General features: G+C 36.9%; 1 protein-coding gene across 2 annotated transcripts; it reads left to right on the top strand.

The window, feature by feature from the left end:
* Nucleotides 1–1,105: 1,105 nt before the first annotated feature.
* EMB2279 (pentatricopeptide (PPR) repeat-containing protein) lies at nt 1,106–24,534 on the top strand. Of its 2 annotated transcripts, none has more exons than XM_039038476.2 (9): nt 1,106–2,814; nt 3,593–3,784; nt 11,301–11,382; nt 11,508–11,699; nt 12,629–12,742; nt 22,123–22,213; nt 22,283–22,440; nt 22,996–23,427; nt 24,014–24,534. In XM_039038476.2, exons 1-9 carry the CDS (start codon nt 1,721–1,723, stop codon nt 24,413–24,415), a joined length of 2,757 nt encoding a protein of 918 aa, XP_038894404.2. In that variant the 5' UTR covers nt 1,106–1,720; the 3' UTR covers nt 24,416–24,534. The 2 variants fall into 2 exon arrangements, with proteins under 2 accessions (XP_038894404.2, XP_038894405.2); XM_039038477.2 differs by having other exon boundaries at nt 1,112–2,814; nt 11,339–11,382; nt 11,575–11,699.
* Nucleotides 24,535–25,165: the final 631 nt, after the last annotated feature.

The raw sequence follows: 25,165 nt of genomic DNA, 5'->3' as shown, positions 1-25,165 counted from the left end.
AAATGAATCGAGACCATATTTGAATAAGTGAGGATCTCGAAGAAATAAAAACATAATATAGGCTTAAAAGAATTTATAGTAACTATTTAGACCAACAAAGTACACATTTTCTTATGTGGCTCAATCACAATAATTTTGAAGTTGAGTGTTTTTAGCTTGCTGAAAAAAATGTATGTTGATTCGTGGGAATAGTCATCACTTTTAAAAGTAATTCAAGACAAGTAACGAAGATATTATCCGATCTTAAGCGATACTAAAAATGTCGGGATCATCCCGTATCAAATTCTAATTTGTTAGATAATTGAATTACTCAACTCTCCTCATTTCAAAAAAAAAAAAATAAATAAAAAATCCTCAATTCCCCTATAGTTAAAATTAAAAAGATGTAAATGAAAATCTTAAAATAACTACACTAAAACAAAATCCAGTTTTAGTACATAATCCATCGATTAATTTCATAATTTTTCTTTTCTTTGGAGAAATATTTCATAATTTTTTGAACTAACAAAAGAAAAAAAAATACAAATCACTTTTTTCCTAAACTTTGGTTGATTACAGTTAAGTCAATTTAGTTCTTCAACTTTAATAGATAATAATTTAATAATTATATTTTAAAAATGGTAACAATTTAATCCTTATTATGAAAAATCTCTTTAAAATTAAATGTTGAATTTTATTATGTGACGATCTAATCTTTATATTCTATAAAAAATTTGATTTTTGATCAATTTAACAATCTACATATGTAAGAAATGTCATTAAATCTTAAGAATATTTTCACATTAAGAACAAATTCTTGTAAAATATAGAAACCAAAATGTTATTTATTAAAGTTTAAGAACTAAATCGCTACACATTTGAAAGTACAAGAAATAAATCATTACTAACATGCTAAATTATTACTTTAATAAAAGTTAAGGGATTAAAAATAAGACAAAATAATTTTTATCTAAAAAACTAAATTCATAAATTGGAACTGAATAAACAAAATTGTTGTAATTTAAATTCAACACTAACAAAAAGAAAAAAGTTAAAATTTATTTTTAAATATAGCAAAATAAATCAAAATATTTATAAAATAAGGTGAAATTTTAGAATCCGACCAAAAATTGGATTGAAGGTCTCCTTATCTTTTTCGTGGACTTTGTACGGAGGATGAATTTTATCCGAATCGTCTTTTCTCTTTCAGTTGTAAAGAAGAAACTCGCTTTCCTCTCTCCGTTGGAGCGCCGCCGTTAACCGGAGAAGGTGTAGAAGGTTCTATACAATAACGGCACGGAATTGCTCAGGTAAAGTATTGACCGAATTTTCCAAGGTTCCTTTGGTCGGTGAGAGAACCTAAAAATGCCTTCTGGAGCCGCCGATTGCCGGAGAAAGTGTGAACGGCTCTATACAATCACGGCACGGAATTGCAGACGTTAAGTATTATATGAGTTTTCCGCGGTGAATTAGGTCGGTGCAACATGCTAAAATGCGTTCTGAGCCGCAGATAGAACAGGCATAGCCGAGAATATTGATGTAATCGTGTCGCGAGACTCAGGGAGATGTTGCTCCGCCGTCAGTCTGACAAATACTTCTACTGGTGACGTACAAACAGCAGTTAGTTTTTTTTTCTTGCTTTTACTTTTGTGTTTCGATATCTACTCTGTATTTCTACTTAGTGCCTGAGAGTTCGTTTGGAGTGTATTGGAGTTATTCTTGAAATAGGAGTAATTCTGAAATGGTGGGAGTAATAATGGCGAATGTAAACTTGTGCATCCCTAGTTGTGAAAGAAATGGATTTCCGGCACTGCATTGTACCCAGAATTCCCATAACTTTTTCGGGTTTTCGTTCTTTCCTAGTTCAGTTTCTGGACCTGACTTAAATTTTGGGGATGCAAAGCATAGAGTTTTAAGACATAGGGTACATAAATGTGGATCTATTAAGGCTTCGTCAAATGGAGAATCTGATATTCGATTGCCAAGTGAGAATCTCCTCGAAAACGATTTTCAATTTAAGCCGTCATTCGATGAATACGTGAGGGTCATGGAGACTGTTAGAACTAGAAGGTACAAGAGGCAGTCGGACGATCCTAATAAACTAACGATGAAGGAAAATGCGAGTGTAAAGAGTGCTGAGATCACTTCCATTTCTAAAATAGATAATGGAAAAAACAAAGTGACTGATGTTCAAGGTAATGTGGATGTAAAGAACATGTTTAAACGTGTTGATCGAAAAGATTTGTTCAATAATACAGAGAGAATTACTCGTGAAAGAGATTTGTTAGGAAATAAATTTGATAGCAAAAGGAAAGGAATTTCAAGATCAAATGATGAGGTTAAGGGCAAGGTGACCCCTTTTGACTCACAGGTTAATGATAAACAACATGAAGAGAAAAGGAACATAAACAGGTCGAATTACACTGAGCCAAAAGTACCAAGGTTGTACAATGAGAAACGAATTAATTTTAAGGCTAATACATTGGATATCAAAAGAGAAAGCCACCGTGCATCTAATGGAAGTTCCATGAGAATATCGGGAAAGATTTGGGCCAATGATGACACTAAACCAGCTAAGGATATTCTTAATGCTGTGAAATATAGTGTTCAGCTTGAAAGAAACTATATTTCAGGCGACAAGGTTGGTAGAAAAAAAACTGAGCAATCCTACAGAGAGTCATCCAAAAGTGGTAAGCGGTTTCTTGAATTTACTGAAGATAGTAGCTTGGAGGTAGAGCATGCAGCCTTCAACAATTTTGATGCATTAGACATAATGGATAAACCAAGAGTTTCAAAGATGGAAATGGAAGAGAGAATCCAGATGCTTTGTAAGAGGTTTGCTGTTCCTTGCTCACTTCTCTGTCTTGCTGAAAGTTTAAATTTGACTTGGTACAAGTTTGAGATGAGAACTAACTCCTTATTCGATATGTCTTCTTTGTTTGGGCGGGGGCTTGTGAAACTAATAATCTTAAGTAGTTAAATTTCGAATTTTTATAAACATTTTTACTAGCATTATTATGGGTGGACGAGGTTGGGTACTAGTTTCTCTGGTTGTGTTAAATATTTGCCTAGTCTGGTCAGGAAGTCTTGATGCTTTTCTTCAGGGTTGAGTTTAAGTATTTCTGTGGCTTGATTTTTAGTGTTACGTTGATTGATCTTCAAGTCTTCAAGTAATTTATATTTTTAATTTAGTTTGAGGAGTTCTAACGTCAGCTGCAACACTTATTCAATTTTAGATTTTAGAGTTCAATCTAAGAACTTAGAAGTTCACTAAGCTAAATATTTGAGGGGTAAATATGAAATTTAGAAGTCTACTTGGATTGAGATAGTATATGTTAATGCGTTCAAATGATGGCTATGAACTGTTACTAGCCTATTGTTTTATATTTTATTTTTATCGCTCACACACATATTGCGGGTTATTCATTGTATGGAGACTTTCATAATCATCTCCAATATCTTTTTTATGATTTGAAATTTAATTACTAATCTGCACTCAACTGTACTATGAGGGGATCCCGAGAATACTAATCAATTATTGATTATTTGAACTTTGAGGATTATCAATTAGTCTCTCCATATTGATTCCATTGAAGGTCTTCCTTGTTAACAGATTGAATGGTGCAGACATTGATATGCCTGAGTGGATGTTCTCTCAAATGATGAGGAGTGCAAAGATTAGATATTCAGATCACTCAATATTAAGGGTTATTCAAGTGTTGGGTAAGCTAGGAAATTGGAGGCGAGTGCTACAAGTCATCGAATGGCTTCAAATGCGTGAACGGTTTAAGTCACATAAGCTGAGGTTTTTCCCTATTTCTCACCTTTACTACTTGATTAATGTAGTGAAAGTTATAGAAAAGTTCTTGGCCATGATGTTTTAAAAGACTATGAGTGGCCTATGATGCCTTTCCGCTGTCTAGAAGTGCAATTTTGATTTTAAAAAAATCGTTAACAATGCATTACTAAAATCATGATTTTATAGCTGTGCAAAACATTTCAAAATAAAAAATAAAAACAATAAAATGGAAAACAGATAAATTAATTACTTTCTTAAATAATTTATAATATCATTCTTAACATCATAGTTGTTATCTATAATAGGATCAACTACTTTCAATTTTTGCTTGTGGTATTTCTTAATCCTTAGTGGTCAAGTGGTGAAGGGCCAAGTTAGCACTCACTTATCTTTTTAATAATCCCCTTGGGTTAAATTGTTACCATAAATGCACATTGGAAATTCCATTTTCATTTCCTTGGTAGAAAAGTTGCGTACCTTGTTCAAAAAGAAAATTATGTTTCATGTAACAACCATAAGTGTGCTCTTTGGTTGTCATATAAACGACAACCGAAATACAAAATAAACCAAGTGGTCGAGGTACTTGGACCCTCCCACTCTTAAGATAATTCTCAAGCCCTAATTTATATACCAAATATTGCTTATGTTCTCCATTCCCCTCTCCCTCTATTTATAACCAACAAATATAACTAACTCCCTATCTAATTACTATTGTGCCCTTAATACCCTAATAACCCCCTAATACCGATCCTATCATTACTGGCTCCTAAAACACACCTTGTCCTCAAGGTGTGGGTAAACAACAAAAAAATGTAATTAGATAAGGAATTAGTTATATTTGTTGGTTATTGTTGAATTTCTGAATTTTCTCAATTTACTTTCTCATTCTTTACAAGAGGGTGTATCCCTCATATATACAATAATAATTGCCAAATATGGCAAAGACACTTAACGGTAAAAAGAATGGAAATAAGGAAAGAATAATAAAAAAAAGAATGAATACTAATTGCAAGAAATAACATTCCAAATGGTTAAGGGGAAGGAGAAGATTTTCCAATGTTGATCGAGTCCAGCTTGCCTTTTAAGACTTCAAACACGTTCTTGAATAGGGTTTTGTAAGAATGTTAGCAATCTGCCTCTTGGTAGACATGTAATTGAGTGAGATACTTTTGTTTTCAATTTTCTCCTTAATAAAGTGTCGATCAATATCCACATGTTTTATGCGATTGTGATGGACCGGGTCTTTGGCGATGCTTATAGTAGCTTGATTATCATAGCGTACCTCCATCGTTTCTTCTGATTTGATTTTAAATTCAGATAGGATGCTTTTGAGCCACATTCCTTCACATATTCCTTGAGCTAGCACTCTTAGTTCAGCTTTGACACTATTCCTGGATATTACTGATTGTTTCTTGCTTCGCCAAGTGACTAAGTTTCCCCAAACAAAGGTACAATATCTAGTAGTTGATCTTCTGTCTATTTTTGAGCTTGCCCAATTGGCATCTGTGAAGATTTCAATGTTTCTTTTCTTAGATTTCTTGAAGTACAATCCTTCTCCTGGAGTTCCTTTCAAGTACCTTAGTATTCTGTACAGCTTGCATATTGTCTTTTGTTGGACTATTCATAAACTGACTTACAAAGCTAACTGCAAAACAGATATTAGGTCTAGTGTGAGTTAGGAAAATCAATTTTCCAACTAGCCTTTGATACCGATCTTTGTTAATCACTGTGTTTTCTTTGATTATGTGATGATTTGTGTCAATGGGATATTAGCAGGCTTATATCCAAGCATATCTGTTTCTTTTAAAATATCAAGGACATATTTTCTTTGAGAAATGCTCAAACCTGTTTTGGAGCGGGCCACTTACATCCCTAGGAAGTATTTAAGGTTGCCTAAGTCTTTTACTTCAAATTCTTTGGCTAAGAGTAGCTTAAGATTTCTTATTTCTTCTTCATGATCTCTTGTAAGGATAATGTCATCTACATAGACAATGATAATTGCTATTTTACCCTTGTAAAGATGTTTGACAAAAAGGGTATGGTCAGATTGACATTGCAAGTACCCGTTTTTCTTTACCACTTTTGAAAATTTGTCAAATCAAGCCCTATAGGATTGTTTTAGGCCATAAAGGGATTTCTTGAGTTTGCATACCTTATTCATGGTTTTAGTTGATTCTATATCGGTAGGTATATCTATATACACTTCTTCTTCTAAGTTTCCATTAAGGAAGGTATTTTTTTATATCTAATTAGTGAAGTATCCAATCATTATTCATTGTTAAGGAAAAAAGGACACGGATAGTATTTAATTTTGCTACCAGGGCAAATATTTCTTGGTAGTCAATGCCGTAAGACTGGATGAATCCTTTGTCAACGAGTCTAGCTTTGAGCCTATCTATTTCTCCATTAGCTTTGTATTTGATGGTGAACATCCATTTGCATCCTACTGTTTTCTTCCCTAGAGGTAGGTCTGTTATTTCCCATGTGTTGTTCTTTTCCAAGGCCTTTATTTCGTCTAATATAGCTTGCTTCCAATTGATGTCTTTGAGGGCTTCCTGGACATTGTTCGGAATGTGTATTTTGTATAGTGTAGTTGTGAGTGCTTTGAACTTGGGAGAGAGATGTTTGTAGGACAGGTAGTTTTGAATGGATGCATCGTACAAGTTCTTACCCCTTTCTATTTTGCAATGGGAAGATCAATGTCTTCGGTGAGTGTTTCCGTTGTGGAGTTGGAGACATGGTTTTCCTGTTTTTCGGTTGGGTTTTGACTGAGTACTGGTTCATGTCCAATGGTTTTTTTTCTTCGAGTATAGACTAGGATCTTTCCTGCATTCAAGTGTGTTTTGATTGGAAACATCAGTTTCATGTAGAAATGGAGCACTCTTTTCAATGAAATCTGTTTCTGGGGTTCCTTCATTTTCAAGGAGAGTGGAAGGTTCAATGGTACCTTGCTTTTGAAAATAAAGTTGAGTTTCAAAGAAAGTTACATCCATGGTGGTATAGAACTTTTTAATGGTTGGTGAATAGCATTTGTATCTTTTTTGGCTTGGAGCATAACCGAGAAAGATGCATTTGATTGCCTTAGGATCTAATTTACTCATATTAGGTCGATTCTCTTGAACGAAGACTGTACAACCAAATATTTTTAAGGGAACTTGAGAAAATAATCTATTATGTGGAAATACTTCCTTAAGTTTTTGTAAGGGAGTTTTGAAGCCTAATGTCCGATAGGGCATTCTATTAATAAGGTATGTGGCTGTCAGACCAGCTTCTCCCCAAAATTGATGGGGGTGTTAGCGAAAAGCATCAAAACTCTAGAAACTTCTAAGAGATGTCTGTTCTTTCTCTCCGCAATTCCATTTGGCTGGGGAGTGTTAGGACATGTACTTAAGTGGGCAATACCTTTGTCTTTCAGAAAGTTTCTTAAGGAAGTGTTAAAATAATCCTTAGCATTAATCAATGTGAAATATATGGATTTTAGTGTTAAAGAGATTGAGAATCATGACATACGTGTTTTGAAATATGGTAGTGACCTTAAATTTTTCTTTCATTAAAAATACCCAAGTAAGTCTAGTGTGATCATTAATAAAGGAAACAAACTATTTAGCTCCTGTTACATTCTGAACTCTACTAGGCTCCCAAACATCACTATGCATCACAGAAAAAGGATAAGAGGGTTTACAAGTACTTACCGGACTTGAAGATTCGCATTGAAAACCCTAAGAACCTTTATTAAAAATATCTAGAAAAATTTGTTTCAAAAATAAAAAATTGGGATGTCCTAAACGATTATGCCATAACATTATTTGTACTATCATAATTGTCTTTAGAAACAACAAAAGTAGATTTACTATCGTAATTGTCTTTAGAAATAACAAAAGTAGATTTGCTAAGACCTAACTCCTTGACTTGAGACTTAAGAGCATTCAGTATGTAGAGACTCGAGGATTCCTTAGCGTTGCCAATCATCCTCCCCGAATTCAAATCTTGAAATATGAAATTATGTGAGTAGAAAGTTGCACTGCACTTTTTCATAAGAGTTAATTTGCTTATGGAAAGGAGATTGCATCTAAGGTTTGGGACATGCAACATATTTTCTAAAACAAGATCTTTAGATATAAAAACATTGCGAGTTCCCCCATTACTTTAGAATAAGTACCATCAACAATTTTTACAGTAGTTTGACTGCGTCTGCTACAGTGTGTGTAATTAGTTACAAGTGAGATATCACCTGTCATGTGATATGATGCTCCGGAATCAATAATCGAAGTATTGCAATTTTCTTTGGTTGCATTAAGAGCACAAAGGAAGTTACCTAATTGTGCAACTGTTGCTACACTGGTTTCTGATGTTTTTTGAGCAGATTTGGGTTGACCAAAGAGTTTTTGAGAAGGACCAACTACTCTTTAGTAAACACATTATGTTCAGGATTGAAGTTACCTTCAGTTGTTGTACTTGCTTGGTAGGCCTTTCCACGTCTATCTCTTGTACCTTTGTTTGGCTTCCAATCTGGAGGTTTACCATGAATATCCCAACACACTTCTTTAGTGTGCCTTGGTTTTCTACGGTGTTCACAGCATGGTCTTGGTTTTCGTTGTCGATTATCAGTTCCTGTGTAGTTCTGATTTCGATTGTAATGGTTATCATGAGTATTTATACGTACCTCATTACCAAGGTTTCGAGCAATTAAAGACGATCCTTCAGATGCAGAGCTTGCAGTCACTCCTAACACTAATTTCTTCCTACTTTCTTCTCTTCTTACTTCTGCAAAAACTTCTCTAATGTTAGGTAAGGGTTTAATAGCTAAGATTCTACCACGTACCTCATCTAGTTCTTTATTAAGGCCAATAAGAAATTTGAACACTCGTTTCTTCTCAACTATCTTTCTGTATGTGGCTCCATCTGCAGTGCATTCCCACTTGTGACTTTTAAATACATCAAGTTGTTGCCAAAGATGAGACAATTGAGTGAAATAATGAGTAACTTGCATATCCCCTTGTCGTAGCTCGTGAATTTTACCTTCAATTTCAAATGATTTCGCTGTATTTTCTTGGTCAGAATATGTTTCAGGAGCTACTTTTCAGATTTTGCTTGCAGTTGAAAAGAGCAGAAATCCTTCACCAATCTATGTCGTCATGGAGTTGAGCCATGACACAACCATATTATTTTTCACTTTCCATGTCTTGTATTTTTGATCAGCTTGGTTTGGGATAGGATTTTTGCTTGACAGATAATCTTCCTTTTTCTTTTCCACATATAAACATCATAACAGATTGTGACCAATAGAGATAATTCATTCCATTTAATTTGTGATTAGTAATTAGAAGTATGGTCCCTTTTGTATTTTTAGAATTTATGGATGCCATAAAGAATCAAGGAAGAATAAAGAAAAAAAAGTAGTCGGATAATTGATAATTGGCAAGACAAAAAGAAAGGGAAAAGGAAAAGACAGAACCTCCCAGACTCGAATAGAAGCAAGCTGTCCTCCTAGATCCGGTTGATAATCCTCCTAGACTCGGTTAATATTCTGACCTGATTGAACCCCCCCCCCAAAAAAAAAAAAAAAAATGATAATCGAACACGACTTAATGAAAGAAGGCATGACTTCGATACTCGATTGAAACTGCTCGACTGATACCATGATTGAAAAAATCGAACAACCTCGAGACTGATATTGGTACGTCTCATAATCGAACGACCTCAACTGATTTCAACCGACGGCTTTGACCTCGACTGATATGGAAAATGATAATCGGCAAGAGAGCACAACCTCGACCTTGACTGATATCAACCCACGAACTTGACTGATGTGCTTCGAGCACGAATTTGAGTATAGATTTGTATGTACTCGAAGAACACGAAAAGACTGGTGTGAGCACAACTATGAAGCACGACTTTGCTTCGGACGTGAAGCTCCAAGTTATGGATGGTGGTTTTTTGATGCACAACTTCAAACAAATTGGTATGTTGTTTGAAATTTCAATGCTTTGTTTTGCTTTGCTAGGGTTTCAGACGTGAAACCTATGAAGATGATTCAGAGAGACAACTCTGATACCATGTTGAATTTTTGAATTTTCTCAATTTACTTTCTCATTCTTTACAAGGGGGTGTATCCCTCATATATACAATAATAATTGCCAAATATGAAGACACTTAACGGTAAAAAGAATGGAAATAAGGAAAGAATAATACAGAAAACGAATGAATACTAATTGCAAGAAATAACATTCCAAATGGGTAAGGGGAAGAAGAAGACTTTCCATATTTAACAGTTATAAATAGAGGGAGAGGGGAATTGAGAACATAAGCAATATTTGGTATATGAATTAGGGCTCGAGAGTTATCTCAAGATTGGGAGGATCCAAATATCTCGAACACTTGGTTTATTTTGTATTTCGGTTATCGTTTATCTTTCAATATATCCGGGTTCTATCAGCCGCATCCAGGAGTTAAAATGTGAACGATAGTGTGAGGGAAAACAAAACTTGTTCTAATTTCATTTAGATGTAAAACACCCGAAGGAAGTTTAATAGGTCAAGAAAGGATAAAAAGGAAATATGAAGAGGCGTGAGGGGGGAATATGCTCATCGGATTTTATATTTAATTCACTCTTAGAAATATGAAGTATGGGGCTGTTTGGTAACTTTGGGAGAGTTGGTTTAGGTGGGCAAAAAAACCCCAGCCAGTGTTTGGCCCACTGATAAAACAAAAACGATGAGTTTTTAACAAAGCACCATTTTACTCCCTCTCAACGCGCTCTAAGCTTTTAAGTATAACCCATCAACTTACATTTTTAGATAGATTTGATTTTTTTCCTCATAAAGTAACTACCTTCATTGAGGGGAAAAAACAAGAAAACAATACAAGGACATACAAAAAAACGGAGTCCCCAAAAAGGGAACCCACTAAAGAAAATGGATCCAATCAAGCAAAATAGTGCCTATAGAATATTTACCCAAAAAAAAAAAACTACAAATTCGAAACCCAACATGAAACATGAAACATATTAAGGGCACAAGTATTGTTAAGCTCCTTTTTCAACCCTCTAATCACTCTATTAGAGTAGAATTAGATATATTTGTGATTTAACGTGGTATTAAAGTAGGAAATTCCCCCATTAAAACTCCTAAAATATAATTTCCTCTTCAATTCATATTGATTTCTGCTTGATGGGCCTTTCCAAATTTTCAAGTCCACAAATGAAGGGGAGTGTTGAAGTATTAATATAATTAAATTTACCATAACCCATGAACTTATGCTTTTTGAGTGGTTGGTGATTTAATAAAAAGTCTTTGGTCCTAACATTTCTTAAAGAATCTTGCACCCACTAAAAGATTTACTTAGAGAGAATTCGAATCTTAGTCTAATAATTTATATGGTAATCATTAATCAATTGAATTGGAAAGTGACAATACGCTGAAAAATAACTCAAATATAATAGAAAACATAAAAATTTTAAAATGGAAAAGATATTTACTTTCTTGCATTGCCCTGTCACCAAGAATGTTCTCTGACTAACCAGATTTATATACACCACTGCCCTTGATGTACTTGGAAAAGCGAGGAGACCTGTGGAGGCACTCAATTTATTCCATGCAATGCAGGTAGGCAGATAACTACCTACCTTCATTAGGATTTGCAGTCTTGGTTTGTGCATGTTTACGTAAATAGATGCTGAAATTGATAGAATTATACTAACCCTGGTTGTATCATCTCTGTTTCCCTTCAGCAACACTTTACCTCATATCCTGACTTAGTAGCATATCATAGTATTGCTGTCACTCTTGGACAAGCAGGATATATGAAGGAACTCTTTGATGTGATTGATAGCATGCGGTCTCCTCCAAAGAAGAAGTTTAAAACAGGGGTACTTGAGAAGTGGGACCCACGGTTGGAACCTGATATAGTTATCTATAATGCGGTGAGCCATAATCAATAGATTATTTTATATCTTACAGGCAATTTTGTGGAAAGAATGTTAAAGAGCAATATAATCTTGTTATGAATAGTTTTGCTGTTTTGCTCATAACATATTTATTTTTAGATCGGGAAATTTAATTATGATAATAATCTAGATTGTAGTGAATATTTTATTGTGATGGTTCCATGATTGAGTAAAGATTTAGATTTTGTATACATGGTTGGGTTTGTATTTACACATCTTTCTTTTTTCCCCTCCTTTTGGATAAAAGCACCACTTTTATCATGACAAATGAAAGAAATATAAGAAGAGGCCATAGGAAAAAATAGGCTCTACAACAAAAGTGGGCAACCAAAAACGAGAGAAATATACACGAAAACACTAATTCATCAAAAAAGGGAGAAAAATCCCAAAACAAGTTGCAAAAACCTAAAAGGGTCTAGTGAAGGTGAGAGTTAGCGGCCATCTAAAATTTGGGTTCCAGAGGTTTTTATTATTATTACTATCATTTTGTTAATATATATTTTTTTTTTTGATAGGAAAAGTTAACATTTTATTTAGATGGTATGAAATGACATAGTTGAGTCTTCGAAGCATTGTTGATTTTCTTCATGTTTTCATTTTCCATCCTACATACTCTTGCTATTTCCCTTTCTATTTTTTTCGTAATTTTAAATTACTCAGTCATTAAGGTAAGGCTCCATCATGCTTCCTTCATTTGGTGCAAGTACATGTTTTTTTCAAAAGTAATATTTTTTCAATCTCTCTTCAAATTTATAACTTAACTCATTGTTATATTTGTTCATTATTATTGTTATGAAATGCTAATAGAAACAAAAGGATTTCTGAATTCTTTATTTAAATATATCTTGCATGGGGTTTCTTACGAGTTGTTCATTTGTAGTAGCCTTTTTATTTCTTTCTTTCAGGTTTTAAATGCTTGTGTTAAACGAAAAAACTTGGAAGGAGCATTCTGGGTCTTGCAGGAATTGAAGAAACAAGGTCTACAGCCTTCCACCTCAACATATGGATTGGTCATGGAGGTAGTTGGTCCTTTGATTTCTTTCTATTGTTCATGTGGTTTGCAAGTCTATTTTGAAATTCAGAATGATTTTTCTAATGCTTTGAGATGCTGTGAATGAAAAATGCTTGATTTTGTGCACCCAAGAAGGGATGTTCACTCATTAAGTTGCGTTGGATCCATTCAGATGTTAGTGTTAAATATTATTCTTACTTTTTGATTAGAGAAAGTAAATGGTTTTGGGTATTGCATGGACATGGATGGATATATTGGGTTCTGAGTCTTGGAAGAGGGTTAGTCCTACTTGTAAAAGGTTACTGTGAATTAAGGCACTGAATGGTAAGCTTAGAAAGAAAGAAGACTGAGACTATTCTTTTTGAGACGAATAGAAATAAAGGATGCCAATATTTCGTGCAGTTCGGCTTAGCCTTTCTCACTCAGTCTCATATGAGTAAGTGCACGCTTGGACTTGGTCAAGGATGCATTTTCTGGTTAGATGATGCCTTCACTTATCAGAAGCAGCATTTGAAGGATTACTTTCGTCTATCCTTCACAAGGGTATTAATAAGCTATTTGTTGAAGGTTGAGTTCATGTGTACTTAAAATTATTGTTCACAGGTTCATGATTGTTTAAATGAAAATTTTAGTTCATGCACTGTTGAGAATGAATTAAGGTAACCCAATTTCCAAAACCAGTTACCTAATTATTTCACAAGTTTCTTTTTTCCTTATAAAACAAAAAGTCAGTTCTTTAAGTCAACTCTTATAGATTTTGGTAGGCCTTAGCCTCAATTTTATTTATCAACAACGGGGGAAGTATTCAAGAGCTTCCCTATCTCTCCCAAATTTTCCACAGAAAACAATTACAGAATGATAAGCCAAAAAGATACCTCTCCACATACACTCACTCTATATTTATAACAGAAACCTCACCCATAATAAACAATATTGCCGGGCCCACTTGCTACCTGAACTAACTACCTCATGTATTTCCTTCCTCTCTTATGCTTATGTATATACACTTTAATCCCTGGAGGCCTATCATTATTCACCCGCCAAAGAGCCAACTTGTCCTCAAGTGGAAATTTGGAAACTGAGATGTGATCAAGTCGGCTTGTTCCCACGTAGCATCTTCAGGTAAGCTGTTTGCCCATTGAATCAACCTAAACTAACTACCTCATGTATTTCCCTCCTCTCTTATGCTATACACTTTAATCCCGGGAGGCCTATCATTATTCTACCGCCAAAGAGCCACCTTGTCCTCAAGGTGGAAATTCGGAAACAGAGATGTGATCAAGTCAGCTTGTTCTCACGTAGCATCTTCAGGTAAGCTGTTTGAATTGCAACTCAATAGCTGTTGCTAGCTTAACAACAAGTGACCCAAGAAAAGAAAACTATATGTCAAGGAGGTAGTCTGGAAAAGAACTAGAAGTAAGGTGCCCCTGGAGCTGGGCAAGTTCAAGTCGGACGTCTGGTGTGACGTCGGACGTATTACATATCCTACTCGGAAGACCATGGTAATACGAGTAGGGTGTTACCTGCGTAGGGAGAACACTGGGACATACAGCCTTCCTTACAGGGAGAGATATAAAGAGAAGACCGTTTCGTGCTTTCTGCCCATTGAATCAACATTTCCAGCACACCCTCCTTCGTGGGAGACTGCCTTAAGCCGAGAACTGGTTCAGGTGTAATAGCCTTTGATAAGTCAGGTGCTAATGATGGTATAGGGAAAATTGGTAAATTGGTGCCCACTACTTTCCTGAATACTGACACATGGAAAATGGGATGGATGCCAGAGTTTGGAGGCAAAGCAAGGCAATAGGCCATAGGTCCTACACGAGCGATGATCTGAAAAGGGCCAACAAAACGCGGAGCAAGCTTTGGATGAGTATGTTTACTAATGGACGATTAACGATACGGTCGAAGCTTGAGATAAGCCCCATCATTGACATCATATTGCACGTCCCTTCGTTTATCATTGGCTGATTTGGTCATCTGTTGCTGTGCTTTCAAAAGTGATGCCTTCAAGTTCTTTCACATAACATCCTGGTCCTGTAACAAAAGATCGATTTCGTGTACCATGCTAGACCCCTTAGCATATGGCGGCAAAGGGGGTGAAGGGCATTCATAAACCACCTCAAAGGGTGTAACCCGTGTAGATGTGTGGGTAGTCACATTGTAACTAAATTCAGCCCACCACAACTATTTAGACCACTGTTTGGGCCCATGGTGAAACAATGCAAGTATGTCTCCGCACCATGATTGACCACCTCTGTTTGACCGTCGGTCTGTGGATGGTATGCGGTACTCCTTTGTAATTGTGTTCCTAATAAACGCATAAGTTCTTCCCAAAACAAACTTGTGAATATCTTATCGCGATCAGAAATAATGCTTCGAGGACAACCATGTAAACACAATTTCTCGCACAAATACAGCAGCAACAAAAATGGCAGTAAAAGGGTGTTTGAGGGCAACAAAGTGAGCATACTTGGAAAGCCAATCAACGACTAGTAAAATTGTGTCAAAACCTTTCGATTTGGACAACCCTTCAATGAAATCCATGCTTATATCGTCCCAGATTTGCTCGGGAATGGTAAGAACTTGAAGAAGACCGACTGGGAATAAAGTTAAATACTTTGCTTGCTGACATACAACACATTCCGCCGTGAATGCACGGACTTGAGCTTTCATTCCTGCCTAATACACCTCATGGGATGGACGTTGATTAGTCTTCAATGCTCCTTGATGCCCTCCTACTGGGCTATTATGAAATTCAGCTAACAGTAATGGAATCGTTGGTGAATTGGCAGGGAGAACCAATAGGCCACGATATGTTAATAACTTCCCATTGAGAGCATAACCCGCGGGAGTTGGATGATTATGAAGCAAAGCCTGCAAAATTCCATTAAGAGTGTCGTCTTCTTGGATCTAACTAACAAACACTGATGTATTAATTCCATCAACCACACTAAAAAATTCAAATACCATGGCTGGTGGTAATCTGGATAGAGCATCTGCTGCTGAATTTTCCTTCCCTTTCTTGTATTCAACAGTGAAATCATATCCCATCAACTTGGCTATCCACTGTTGATATTCCCCAGCAATTACTCTTTGTTCAAGTAAAAACTTAAGGCTGCACTGATCAGTTCGCACCACAAATCATTGTCCCAAAAGATATGCCCGCCATTTCTAAATAGCAAATACAATTGCCATCAATTCCCGTTCATACACTACCTTATAACAATGAGCTGGAGGTAGTGGTTGGCTAAAATATGCGAGCGGTCGTTGGTTTTGCATCAACACAGCACCCACACCTACTCCAAATGCATCCATTTCAACTACAAATGATTGAGAAAAATCAGGTATACCCAACACCGGAACCGACATCATTGCTGATTTTAGGCGTTGAAATGCCTCCTTGGCCTCGGGGCCCCATGTGAAGCCACCTTTCTTCAACAATTGAGTCAATGGTAAGGCAATTCTTATAAATAAAAAAAATGGTAAGGAAATTCTTATTAAAAAAAATGGTAAGGCAATGAACCCATAATTAGCAACAAACTTACGATAATATCCGGTAAGGCCCAAAAACCCTCATAACTCCTTGACATTCTTTAAGGCTGGCCAACTAAAATAATATGACCCAAGTACTCAATGCTTGCGACTGCAAACTGACGTTTTTTGAAATTTGCCACCAATTGATTCTCCCATAGCAAGCCCTACACTATTTCCAAATGTGCGAGATGATCCTCCATGGAAGAGCTATAAACCAGAGTGTCATCAAAGAAAACCAACACAAATTTCCTCAAATATGGTTGGAGAATATCATTCATAATTGATTGGAATGTGGGGGAATTTTTTAATCCGAATGGCATGACCAAGTATTCGTAATGGTCTTCATGTGTTCGAAAGGCTGTTTTGTGCACATCGGATGGTCTCACCCTAATTTGATGATATCCTGCCTTTAGATCAATCTTAGAAAAAATCACAACCCCAAATAATTCATCAAGTAACTCATCAACAATAGGAATTGGGTACTTCTCTGGAATAGTAACGTCATTCAATGCACGGTAATCCACACAGAAGCGCCAACTGCGGTCTTTCTTTCTGACCAGCAGTATAGGGCTTGAAAATGGACTCCGGCTAGGTTGAATTAGTCTTGCCAACAGCATGTCCTGAACCAATCTTTCGATTTTATCCTTTTGGAATTATGGGTACCTACGACTTTACATTGACGGGCCCAATCCTTGGTTGAAGTTCGATGGTGTGGTCGTATTGATGTGCTGGAGACAATGCACCTAATGGCTCAAACACTACCGAAAACTTCTGCACTAACTCTTGAATTGCACTTGGGAATGTATTCAATTCTCTAGGTCCGTTCTCTTCTCTATCAGTGTTGGCCGTCTATTCCAAGACACTAAGCTCAATCAGCATCCCCTAATCTTCCTTTGCTAAAGACTTCATCATCGATTTGAGGGAAATCTGTGATTTAACCAAACTCCAATCGTTGTACAAATGCACTTGCCATTCCCCAATCCAGAAATCCATCTCTGACAAGTGGTAATCAAATTGGATCTTCCCTAAAGTTTCCAACCAAGTAACTCCCAATATTGTTCGTCATCACTGCTAAGAGGTAAGGGTAGAAAATCATGTATAATTGATAATTTAGAAATAGTTAAGAGCACACCTCTACAAATTCTGCGGTTCGGACGGTCCCCCTGTTCCAAGCACCTCGCCATACCCTTCGGAAGGTGACACCAACAACTTCAACTCAGCCACTACTTCTTTCGATGTAAAACTATGCGTCACACCGCCGTTGATTAATATGACCACTTCCCTTCCATGAATTTTTTCCCTTTTATCTTCACAGTTTTCGAAGAATCAAAACCAGCCAACGAATTCAATGATGATGTTGCTATTTCCGCTTCTGGAGAGTTTGCAACCTTCCCCTCATACATTGTCCCTTCTGATTCCTCTAGGTAATCAGTCAAATCTTCACCTTTTGTATGACAAACACGTTCAATTCCTCTTTAGGGCATTGATGTCCAGTACTAAATTTTCCATTGCACTTAAAGCATAGCCCCTTATCCTTCTTAATTTGCATCTCGATATTAGTCAATCGGTGTTAAGGATCTATCGGTGGCATGGGCTTACCTCCAGACGACCACGTTGGTGTTATCGAAGTCGAAGACGTTGTTGAGCTTCGATGAGGACTGATGGTAATTGTGCGAGCCAAATTACCCATATTTGCATTCATGTTAGCGCTCGTATTGGGCCCATTTGAACTTGACGAGCTAAATGTGGTTGACCCAGTTGGCCCATTTTTTGTTGAAGCATTTGGGCTACCCAACACTCCTTGGATCTGCTTAAGTTCAATCGCCAAATCGTCTTATATTACTTGGGCCATTTCCATTTTGGTCGTAAGGCCCATTGGATCCAACTTTCTCATTTCACTTTGTATATCCTCCTTAAGCCCACACACAATTTTACTTTCTAGGGCTGCATCACTCATGTCCTTCAGGCCAGCCGAAAATTGTTTGAATCGCCGACGATATTCTTGGACGGTGGTTTCTTGCTGCAGTTTCATCAACCTCTCGTGTTTATCTCCCTGATCGGTTGGTTTGAATCGCCTCCATAACAATTGTCGAAATTCCGTCCGGCTACCTATTTTGACTTGATCATTTATGAGGCCCCAATTATAAATACATATAAACGTAGGGGTAAGAAAGTAGGAGAGGGGAAAAAAGTTTTGGTAAGAACTGGGCAAGCTTAGCTTGTAGGAGATAAATTCCAACCCTCTTGAATGTGCTAGAGTTTAAGGATCTTTTTCTTGTTTCTTTATTAAGTACTTTCCTTTTTGGACTGTAATTTCCCTTGAAGTTTATAAATAAAATTGTCCAGAGCATTGCTCTGTTCTTGGGAACTTTGTTATGCTTTTGGTGCAGGCGAAGGAATCCTAACGCATTGGTATCAGAGCCAACAAACTTCAAACTTGGGAAAAATGAGGGCAAAGAAGAAATGAGTGATGGAGGAGAAGATTGACAACCATACCAAAGGGAGCTACAACAACCTTCAACACTCTTAAGCAAGCCATGGTCACCCTCCCTTTTCTAACCCTCCCTAACTTTGAACTACCGTTTGTTATAGAAATCGATGCATCCAGATCCGGATTGGGAGCTGTCCTTATGCAGGAGCACAAACCAATTGCGTACTTCAGCTAAGGTTTGTGAGCAAGGGCCCAAGGGAAATCTATTTACGAAAGGGAGCTAATGGCAGTGGTTTTATCCGTACAAAAGTGGAGACCATATTTATTGGGGCGCAAGTTCACAGTCATCTTGGACCAAAAAGTCCTCAAATTCTTATTAGAACAAAGGGAGGTCCAAATCAGAGGTGGCTGATCAAATTACTCGAATATGATTTTGAGATTCTTTATCGATTAGGACTCAACAAGAAGGCTGCCAATACTCTGTCTCGAAGGCCACAAACAGTAGAACTGATGACATTGGTAGCCCCCTTGCTACCAAATAATACAACAAGAAGTAAAGGCATACATGGAATTACAACAAATAATTAAGAAGATTAAGGAGGACCCCATGAGTGTTGCCAAGTTCACCATTGAACAAGGAGTGTTGTTGTAGAAGGGAAGACTGGTCATATCGAAGAACTCCGTATTCATCCCCACCCTGTTGACGACCTTCCACGATTCCATTTTGGGGGGACATTTCGGATATTTACGCACATATAAAAGACCGGCAGAAGAGCTTTACTGGCATGACATGAAAAATGATGTCAAGAAGCATGTGGCCGAGTGTATGATATGCCAACGGAACAAGCATGAGTTATTAGCTCCGGTAGGGTTGTTGCAACCATTACCCATTCCTTATCGTGTATGGGAAGATATATCAATGGATTTCATGGAAGGGCTACCCAAATCCCATGGGAAAGACTCCTTGATGGTAGTAGTGGACCAATTGAGCAAATATGCCCACTTCATCCCATTGAGCCATCCATTCACGATAAAGAAGGTAGCCGACGTTTTTATCTGGGAAGTAGCACGCCATCACGGGTTCCCTCGCTCCATTGTATTAGATCGTGACAAAATCTTCGTGAGCAGCTTTTGGATGGAGTTGTGTGCAGCCCATGGAGTGGCGCTCAAGTGGAGTACGGCTTTTCACCCCCAAACGGATGGTCAAATGGAGAGAGTCAACCATTGTGTGGAAACATATCTCAGGTGCTTTTGCAACGAACAACCCAAACAGTGGTACAACTCCATTCCTTGGGCCGAGTATTGGTACAACATGACATTCCACGCGTCCATCAATACCACTCCTTACACAGTGGTTTTTGGGAGACTCATTCCTCCCCTAATATCCTACAAGTATAGGAAGACAATGAACGACACGTTAGAACAACAATTGTTAGAACGAGACCGGGGGTTGGTGGCACTCAAGGAACATTTGGCCTTGGCTCAAGAAAGAATGAGACATTATGCAGAAAAACATCGTAGGGAAATTCAATTTTGAGGTTGGCAACCTTGTATTTCTTAAACTACGACCGTATAGACAGCACACGTTGGCCGAACAGAGGTGTGAAAAGTTAGCCTCATGTTTTTATGGACCTTATAAGGTGGTGGACAGAGTGGGAACAGTGGCCTATAAATTAGAGCTACCCAACGATGCGAGGATACATGATGTCTTTCACGTTTCTCAGCTAAAAAAATGTTTGGGGAAGGCGGCCCAGATTCAGAATCGGCCTCCAGATTTGTTCGATGATTTTAAACTGCAAATGACATCGGGAACCATTTTGGGAGTCTGTTGGAACACTACCTTACTCTAGGAAGAATGGCCGGTTAAATGAAGACATTAACCAGGAAGTGAAGCTACATGGGAAGGAATGATTGGAATGAAGCAGCAGTATCCTCAATTTCACCTTGAGGAATACATATAAATGGCGGGGGGAAGTATTGGACAAGCTTAGTTTGTTGGAGAGGAATTCCAACCCTCTTGAATGTACTGGAGTTTAGGGATATTTTTCTTGTTTCTTTATTGAGTACTTCTCTTTTCGGACTGTAATTTCCCTTGAGGTTCATAAATAAAATTGTCCAGAGTATTGCTTTGTTCTTGGGAACTTCGTTAGGCTTTTGGTGCAGGTGAAGGAATCCGAACATCATCTTGCCATTGGTACCAGTCGAAGGCTTCTCCTTCCAAACACAACTCCACAGTGTCGAGTTTATCCTTCTCCGTCAAACGATTCACAATGAAGTATCTTTCGACCTGATGAAGCCAACCATCAACGTTTTCTCCTACTTCACCTTTAAAAATTGGGACCTCTAGCTTGCGTAGATGCATATCAAACTGGGGAACTTCACGGTTATTTGGAGCGCACAGAGCACTAATTCCATTGTGATTCACCAGGTTAGTGCTCTGATCACTCTTCATCCCTTGCACCGAATCTTCTTCCATTGGTTTTTCCCTTTAGTAGTGATCGTCCGTTCCGTTGAGGCTGTTTCTTTCAATCCGCTGCCCACGTGTCCATCCGTTGCATAATTATCTCCAAGTTCTCGATTCTTAGCTCTGCCTTTACCCGATTCGCTTCGACCTCTGCAAATCGAGACTCAAACTTCCCTTCCAATTCCCCTACCTTATTATATAGTCTGGTCATCTTCTCTTCCAACTCTACTACTCTTGTTTCCATTTTTCCACCATTCCAGAAACAACCGCTCCGATACCAAAACTGGTAGGCTTTAGCCTCAATTTTATTTATCAACAACATGGGAAGTATTCAAGAGCTTCCCCTATCTCTCCCAAGTTTTCCATGGAAAACAATTACAGAATGATAAAGCCAAAAAGATACCTCTCCTCACACACTCGCTCTATATTTATAACAGAAACCGGACCCATAACAAACGATATTCCCGGGCCCACTTGCTAACCAAACTAACTACCTCATGTATTTCCCCCTCTCTTATGCCTACGTATATACACTTTAATCCCTAGAGGCCTATCACATTTTCAATTTAGGTGAAGACAAATAATTTAATCGGTTTGTACCTCCACTATTAAAATTTGACAGTCATTCTACCATGACGTGAAGGATTTGGGAAGCATTTGATGAGACTCGGCCACTAGCTTCTGATTTTTGCATCTCGTGACTTGTTTTTGATGGCTTGTGTATTTTGTGGTGTACTTCCAAAATTTTAACGTTGAAAATTGATATCTCCTTGGTCATATTTTATTAATATGTTTCCTGGTGTGATTTTGCTTGGCACTTTGGTCTATATTCTTTCTCTTGTAGTGTCTTGAACACATTTTAGTAAAGCTCAACTTAGTTTATTTGTTTGTGCTGAATTTCCATTTTCATGTGCAATTTTATTTACTGAACGAAACATTTTTCATTGAATGATAGGTGATGCTTGAATGTGGGAAGTACAACTTGGTTCATGAGTTCTTCAGAAAAGTGCAGAAATCTTCCATTCCTAATGCTTTGACATATAAAGGTAGTCGCAGTGTGCTTATTTGTTTCTAGTTATATATTTGCTTAATGCTTTAGCTTGTCAAACTTCCAGTTCTTGTCAATACACTTTGGAAAGAAGGAAAAACAGATGAGGCTGTGCTGGCCATTGAGAACATGGAAAGACGAGGGATAGTAGGGTCTGCAGCTCTTTATTACGACTTTGCTCGTTGTCTTTGCAGTGCTGGTAGATGCAAAGAAGCCCTGATGCAGGTATTTCATAGTAAATTTTTGTCGTTTCTTTCAGCCTTAAATTTTGAAAAGGTTTATTTTGGTTTTTTCTTGTGTGGATATTTTATATATTATTATTGATTATTTCGAGTTGGTTCAAAATGTTATCTCCCGACTTTGAGGTCTATCTCCTAAGAAGGGAGAAGGAGAAGTGGTTTAGTATTGAAGAAGAAATTAGTCAACCTGACTCAATGATAAGTCAAACGATATGAGGATTTGGTTTTTCTGTTTATTACTCCCTCTTTTTTGTTTAAGAAATATTGAAGTTGAGGTTAACTAATCACGATATCTTAAAAATTCTTGAAACCTTTGAACCTTCCTTAATCTTGCCTACAATTTCGTGATTATCTTTATTGTCAATTGTAATGTTTTGGCCTTAGACATCTCTTTCTGAGTGAAGTGCTGGCACCTTAATATTCTTAGCCTCTCCTCTGGGAGGTCAATTTTACTTCATAATTCAAACTGAGTTTGCACTTCCTGGTTGCAGTATGATTACAAGAATGATAATTAGTAACTAGACCTTGTTATTGTTTACAGATGGAGAAGATATGTAAAGTTGCTACTAAGCCTCTTGTAGTGACTTACACCGGTTTGATTCAAGCTTGTTTGGACTCAAAAGACATAAGAAGTGCAGTCTATATATTCAACCACATGAAGACCTTTTGCTCCCCCAATCTTGTTACTTATAATATGTTGTTGAAAGGTTACTTGGAACATGGGATGTTTGAAGAGGCTAGAGAGCTGTTTCAAAATTTGTCAGAGCACGGACGAAACATCAGCACTGTATCTGACTATAGGGATCGAGTATTACCAGATATCTATATGTTCAACACCATGCTAGATGCATCTTTTGCAGAAAAAAGATGGGATGATTTTGGCTATTTCTATGACCAGATGCTTCTTTATGGGTATCACTTCAACCCGAAACGTCATCTGCGGATGATATTGGAGGCTGCTAGGGCTGGAAAGGTGGACCTTTTAAATTCAACTTCTTCTGCTTTCCTTATTTCTCCCTCGTTTATAGGTTTTTTTGAAGTTTATCCCACCACTAGCCCATTTAAATTTGGACAGTTCATTACTCAGCGTGTATAATTTAAGGTAGCCCTAGGAAAGTTGTTTCTAATTGACGATAATCTTAAATATTCTGCATATGTTAACGGAATGTAATGGTAATAAGAGATAATATCATGAAAGTAATTGGAAGCAGAATTCGACCATTTTCCCCTGATATTTAACTTCGTAGGAATATCAAACATTGATCATTTGTTGAAGTATTGAATGTAATCTATCATGAATTTCAAGATTGAATGGTATGTTGGCCACTTCTACTGAAGACATATGTATATCATGGGGTTCACGTTCATGCCTGGAAGTCGAGTTCTGCTTCTGTTTGTTTACCCAGAAATTATACTGAGAATTGAAACTAGATTTCTTTATGTTCTGTATTTGATTTGGTGTCAATTTCTGCTCTACCAAAGGAGTAAACCAATATAAGTCAATTGCTTAAACTTGTTACAGTTTTGCTTTCAATTAACCACGGACTTCTGTTAAACAGGATGAGCTACTGGAAACAACATGGAAGCACCTTGCTCAGGCTGACCGGACTCCGCCACCGCCGCTCCTCAAAGAAAGGTTTTGCATGAAGCTGGCTAGAGGTGACTACTCTGAAGCTCTCTCTTGCATTTCCAATCACGATAGTAGCGATGTACATCATTTCTCTGAGTCGGGTTGGCTAAATTTGCTGAAAGAGAAAAGATTTCCTAAAGATACTGTTATTCAGTTAATTAATAAGGTTAGCATGCTTCTTACTAGAAATGACTTACCAAATCCGGTGTTTAAGAATCTGCTATTGAGTTGTAAAGAATTTTGTAGAACTAGAATTAGTGTAGCTGACCATAGACTTGAAGAAACTGTGTGTACAAATGAAACCCAATCTGCTGCCGTCGTGCGTATTTAGCATAATTTTGAGAGGAAATAATTTTCTTTTGCTCATTCTCTTGTCCTAAAGGAACTAGAAAATGGAAATCAGTATTTGTACAACTTATTCTTTATTTAAGGAATTGAGTTTCAACTTTAGTGTGTCGTTGGTCAAAATGACTTGAGGGGTTTAATATCCGGTACCGTGCAAGCTGGCTCAGACCCTCGTAGATATAAAAAAAAGTCTTGAGGATTGTTGATAATGGTAGTTCATATTTATACGGCTAAGAATTGATATATTGATTTTTTTAGGAGTTTTTTAATAGGAAAAATACCTCTTTTTGGTCTTTGTAGTTTTTATTTGATTCATAGGTTTCAAAATGTTATATTTTTACTTGGGTTGTGTTTTCGTTTAGTCATTGGGCCTCAAAATGTTCTATTTTTACCATTAAATTTTGGATTTTGTTTTTGCTTTTGCTTTGTCCAAAGGTTTTAAGAACTATACTTTTACATTTAGTTTTTCACTAAATACTAACTTTAATTTCTTTCTTTCATTAATCTCAGACTTTGACATTAATAGTATGAGTTCACGCCAGTTGAATTATATTTAGTGTTAATTTTACTATTTTTTTGTCGCATTTAAAATTAATTAAAAAAATTCGCATCGTAATTATTTAATTAATTAACAAAAAGTGAGCATTATTAAAAATTGATGAAAGTGTAAACTATTGAAATTTAAGAATCAAATGAAAACTAAAGGCTCAAGAGTAAAAGCGTGATATTTTGATTT

This window comes from Benincasa hispida, chromosome 8, assembly GCF_027475165.1.
Source record: "Benincasa hispida cultivar pf3 chromosome 8, pf3_genome.v1.1, whole genome shotgun sequence".
Lineage (NCBI taxonomy): Eukaryota > Viridiplantae > Streptophyta > Magnoliopsida > Cucurbitales > Cucurbitaceae > Benincasa > Benincasa hispida.
This window is presented reverse-complemented; position numbering and strand designations above follow the sequence as displayed.

Excerpts from the sequence above, each read along its gene's own strand:
- EMB2279 (XM_039038476.2), top strand. The coding sequence starts at position 1,721 with ATGGTGGGAGTAATAATGGCGAATGTAAACTTGTGCATCCCTAGTTGT. Across the intron at positions 3,785-11,300 it reads TTTAAGTCACATAAGCTGAG|ATTTATATACACCACTGCCC; the intron begins GTTTTTCCCTAT and ends CTGACTAACCAG. Across the intron at positions 12,743-22,122 it reads CATATGGATTGGTCATGGAG|GTGATGCTTGAATGTGGGAA; the intron begins GTAGTTGGTCCT and ends ATTGAATGATAG.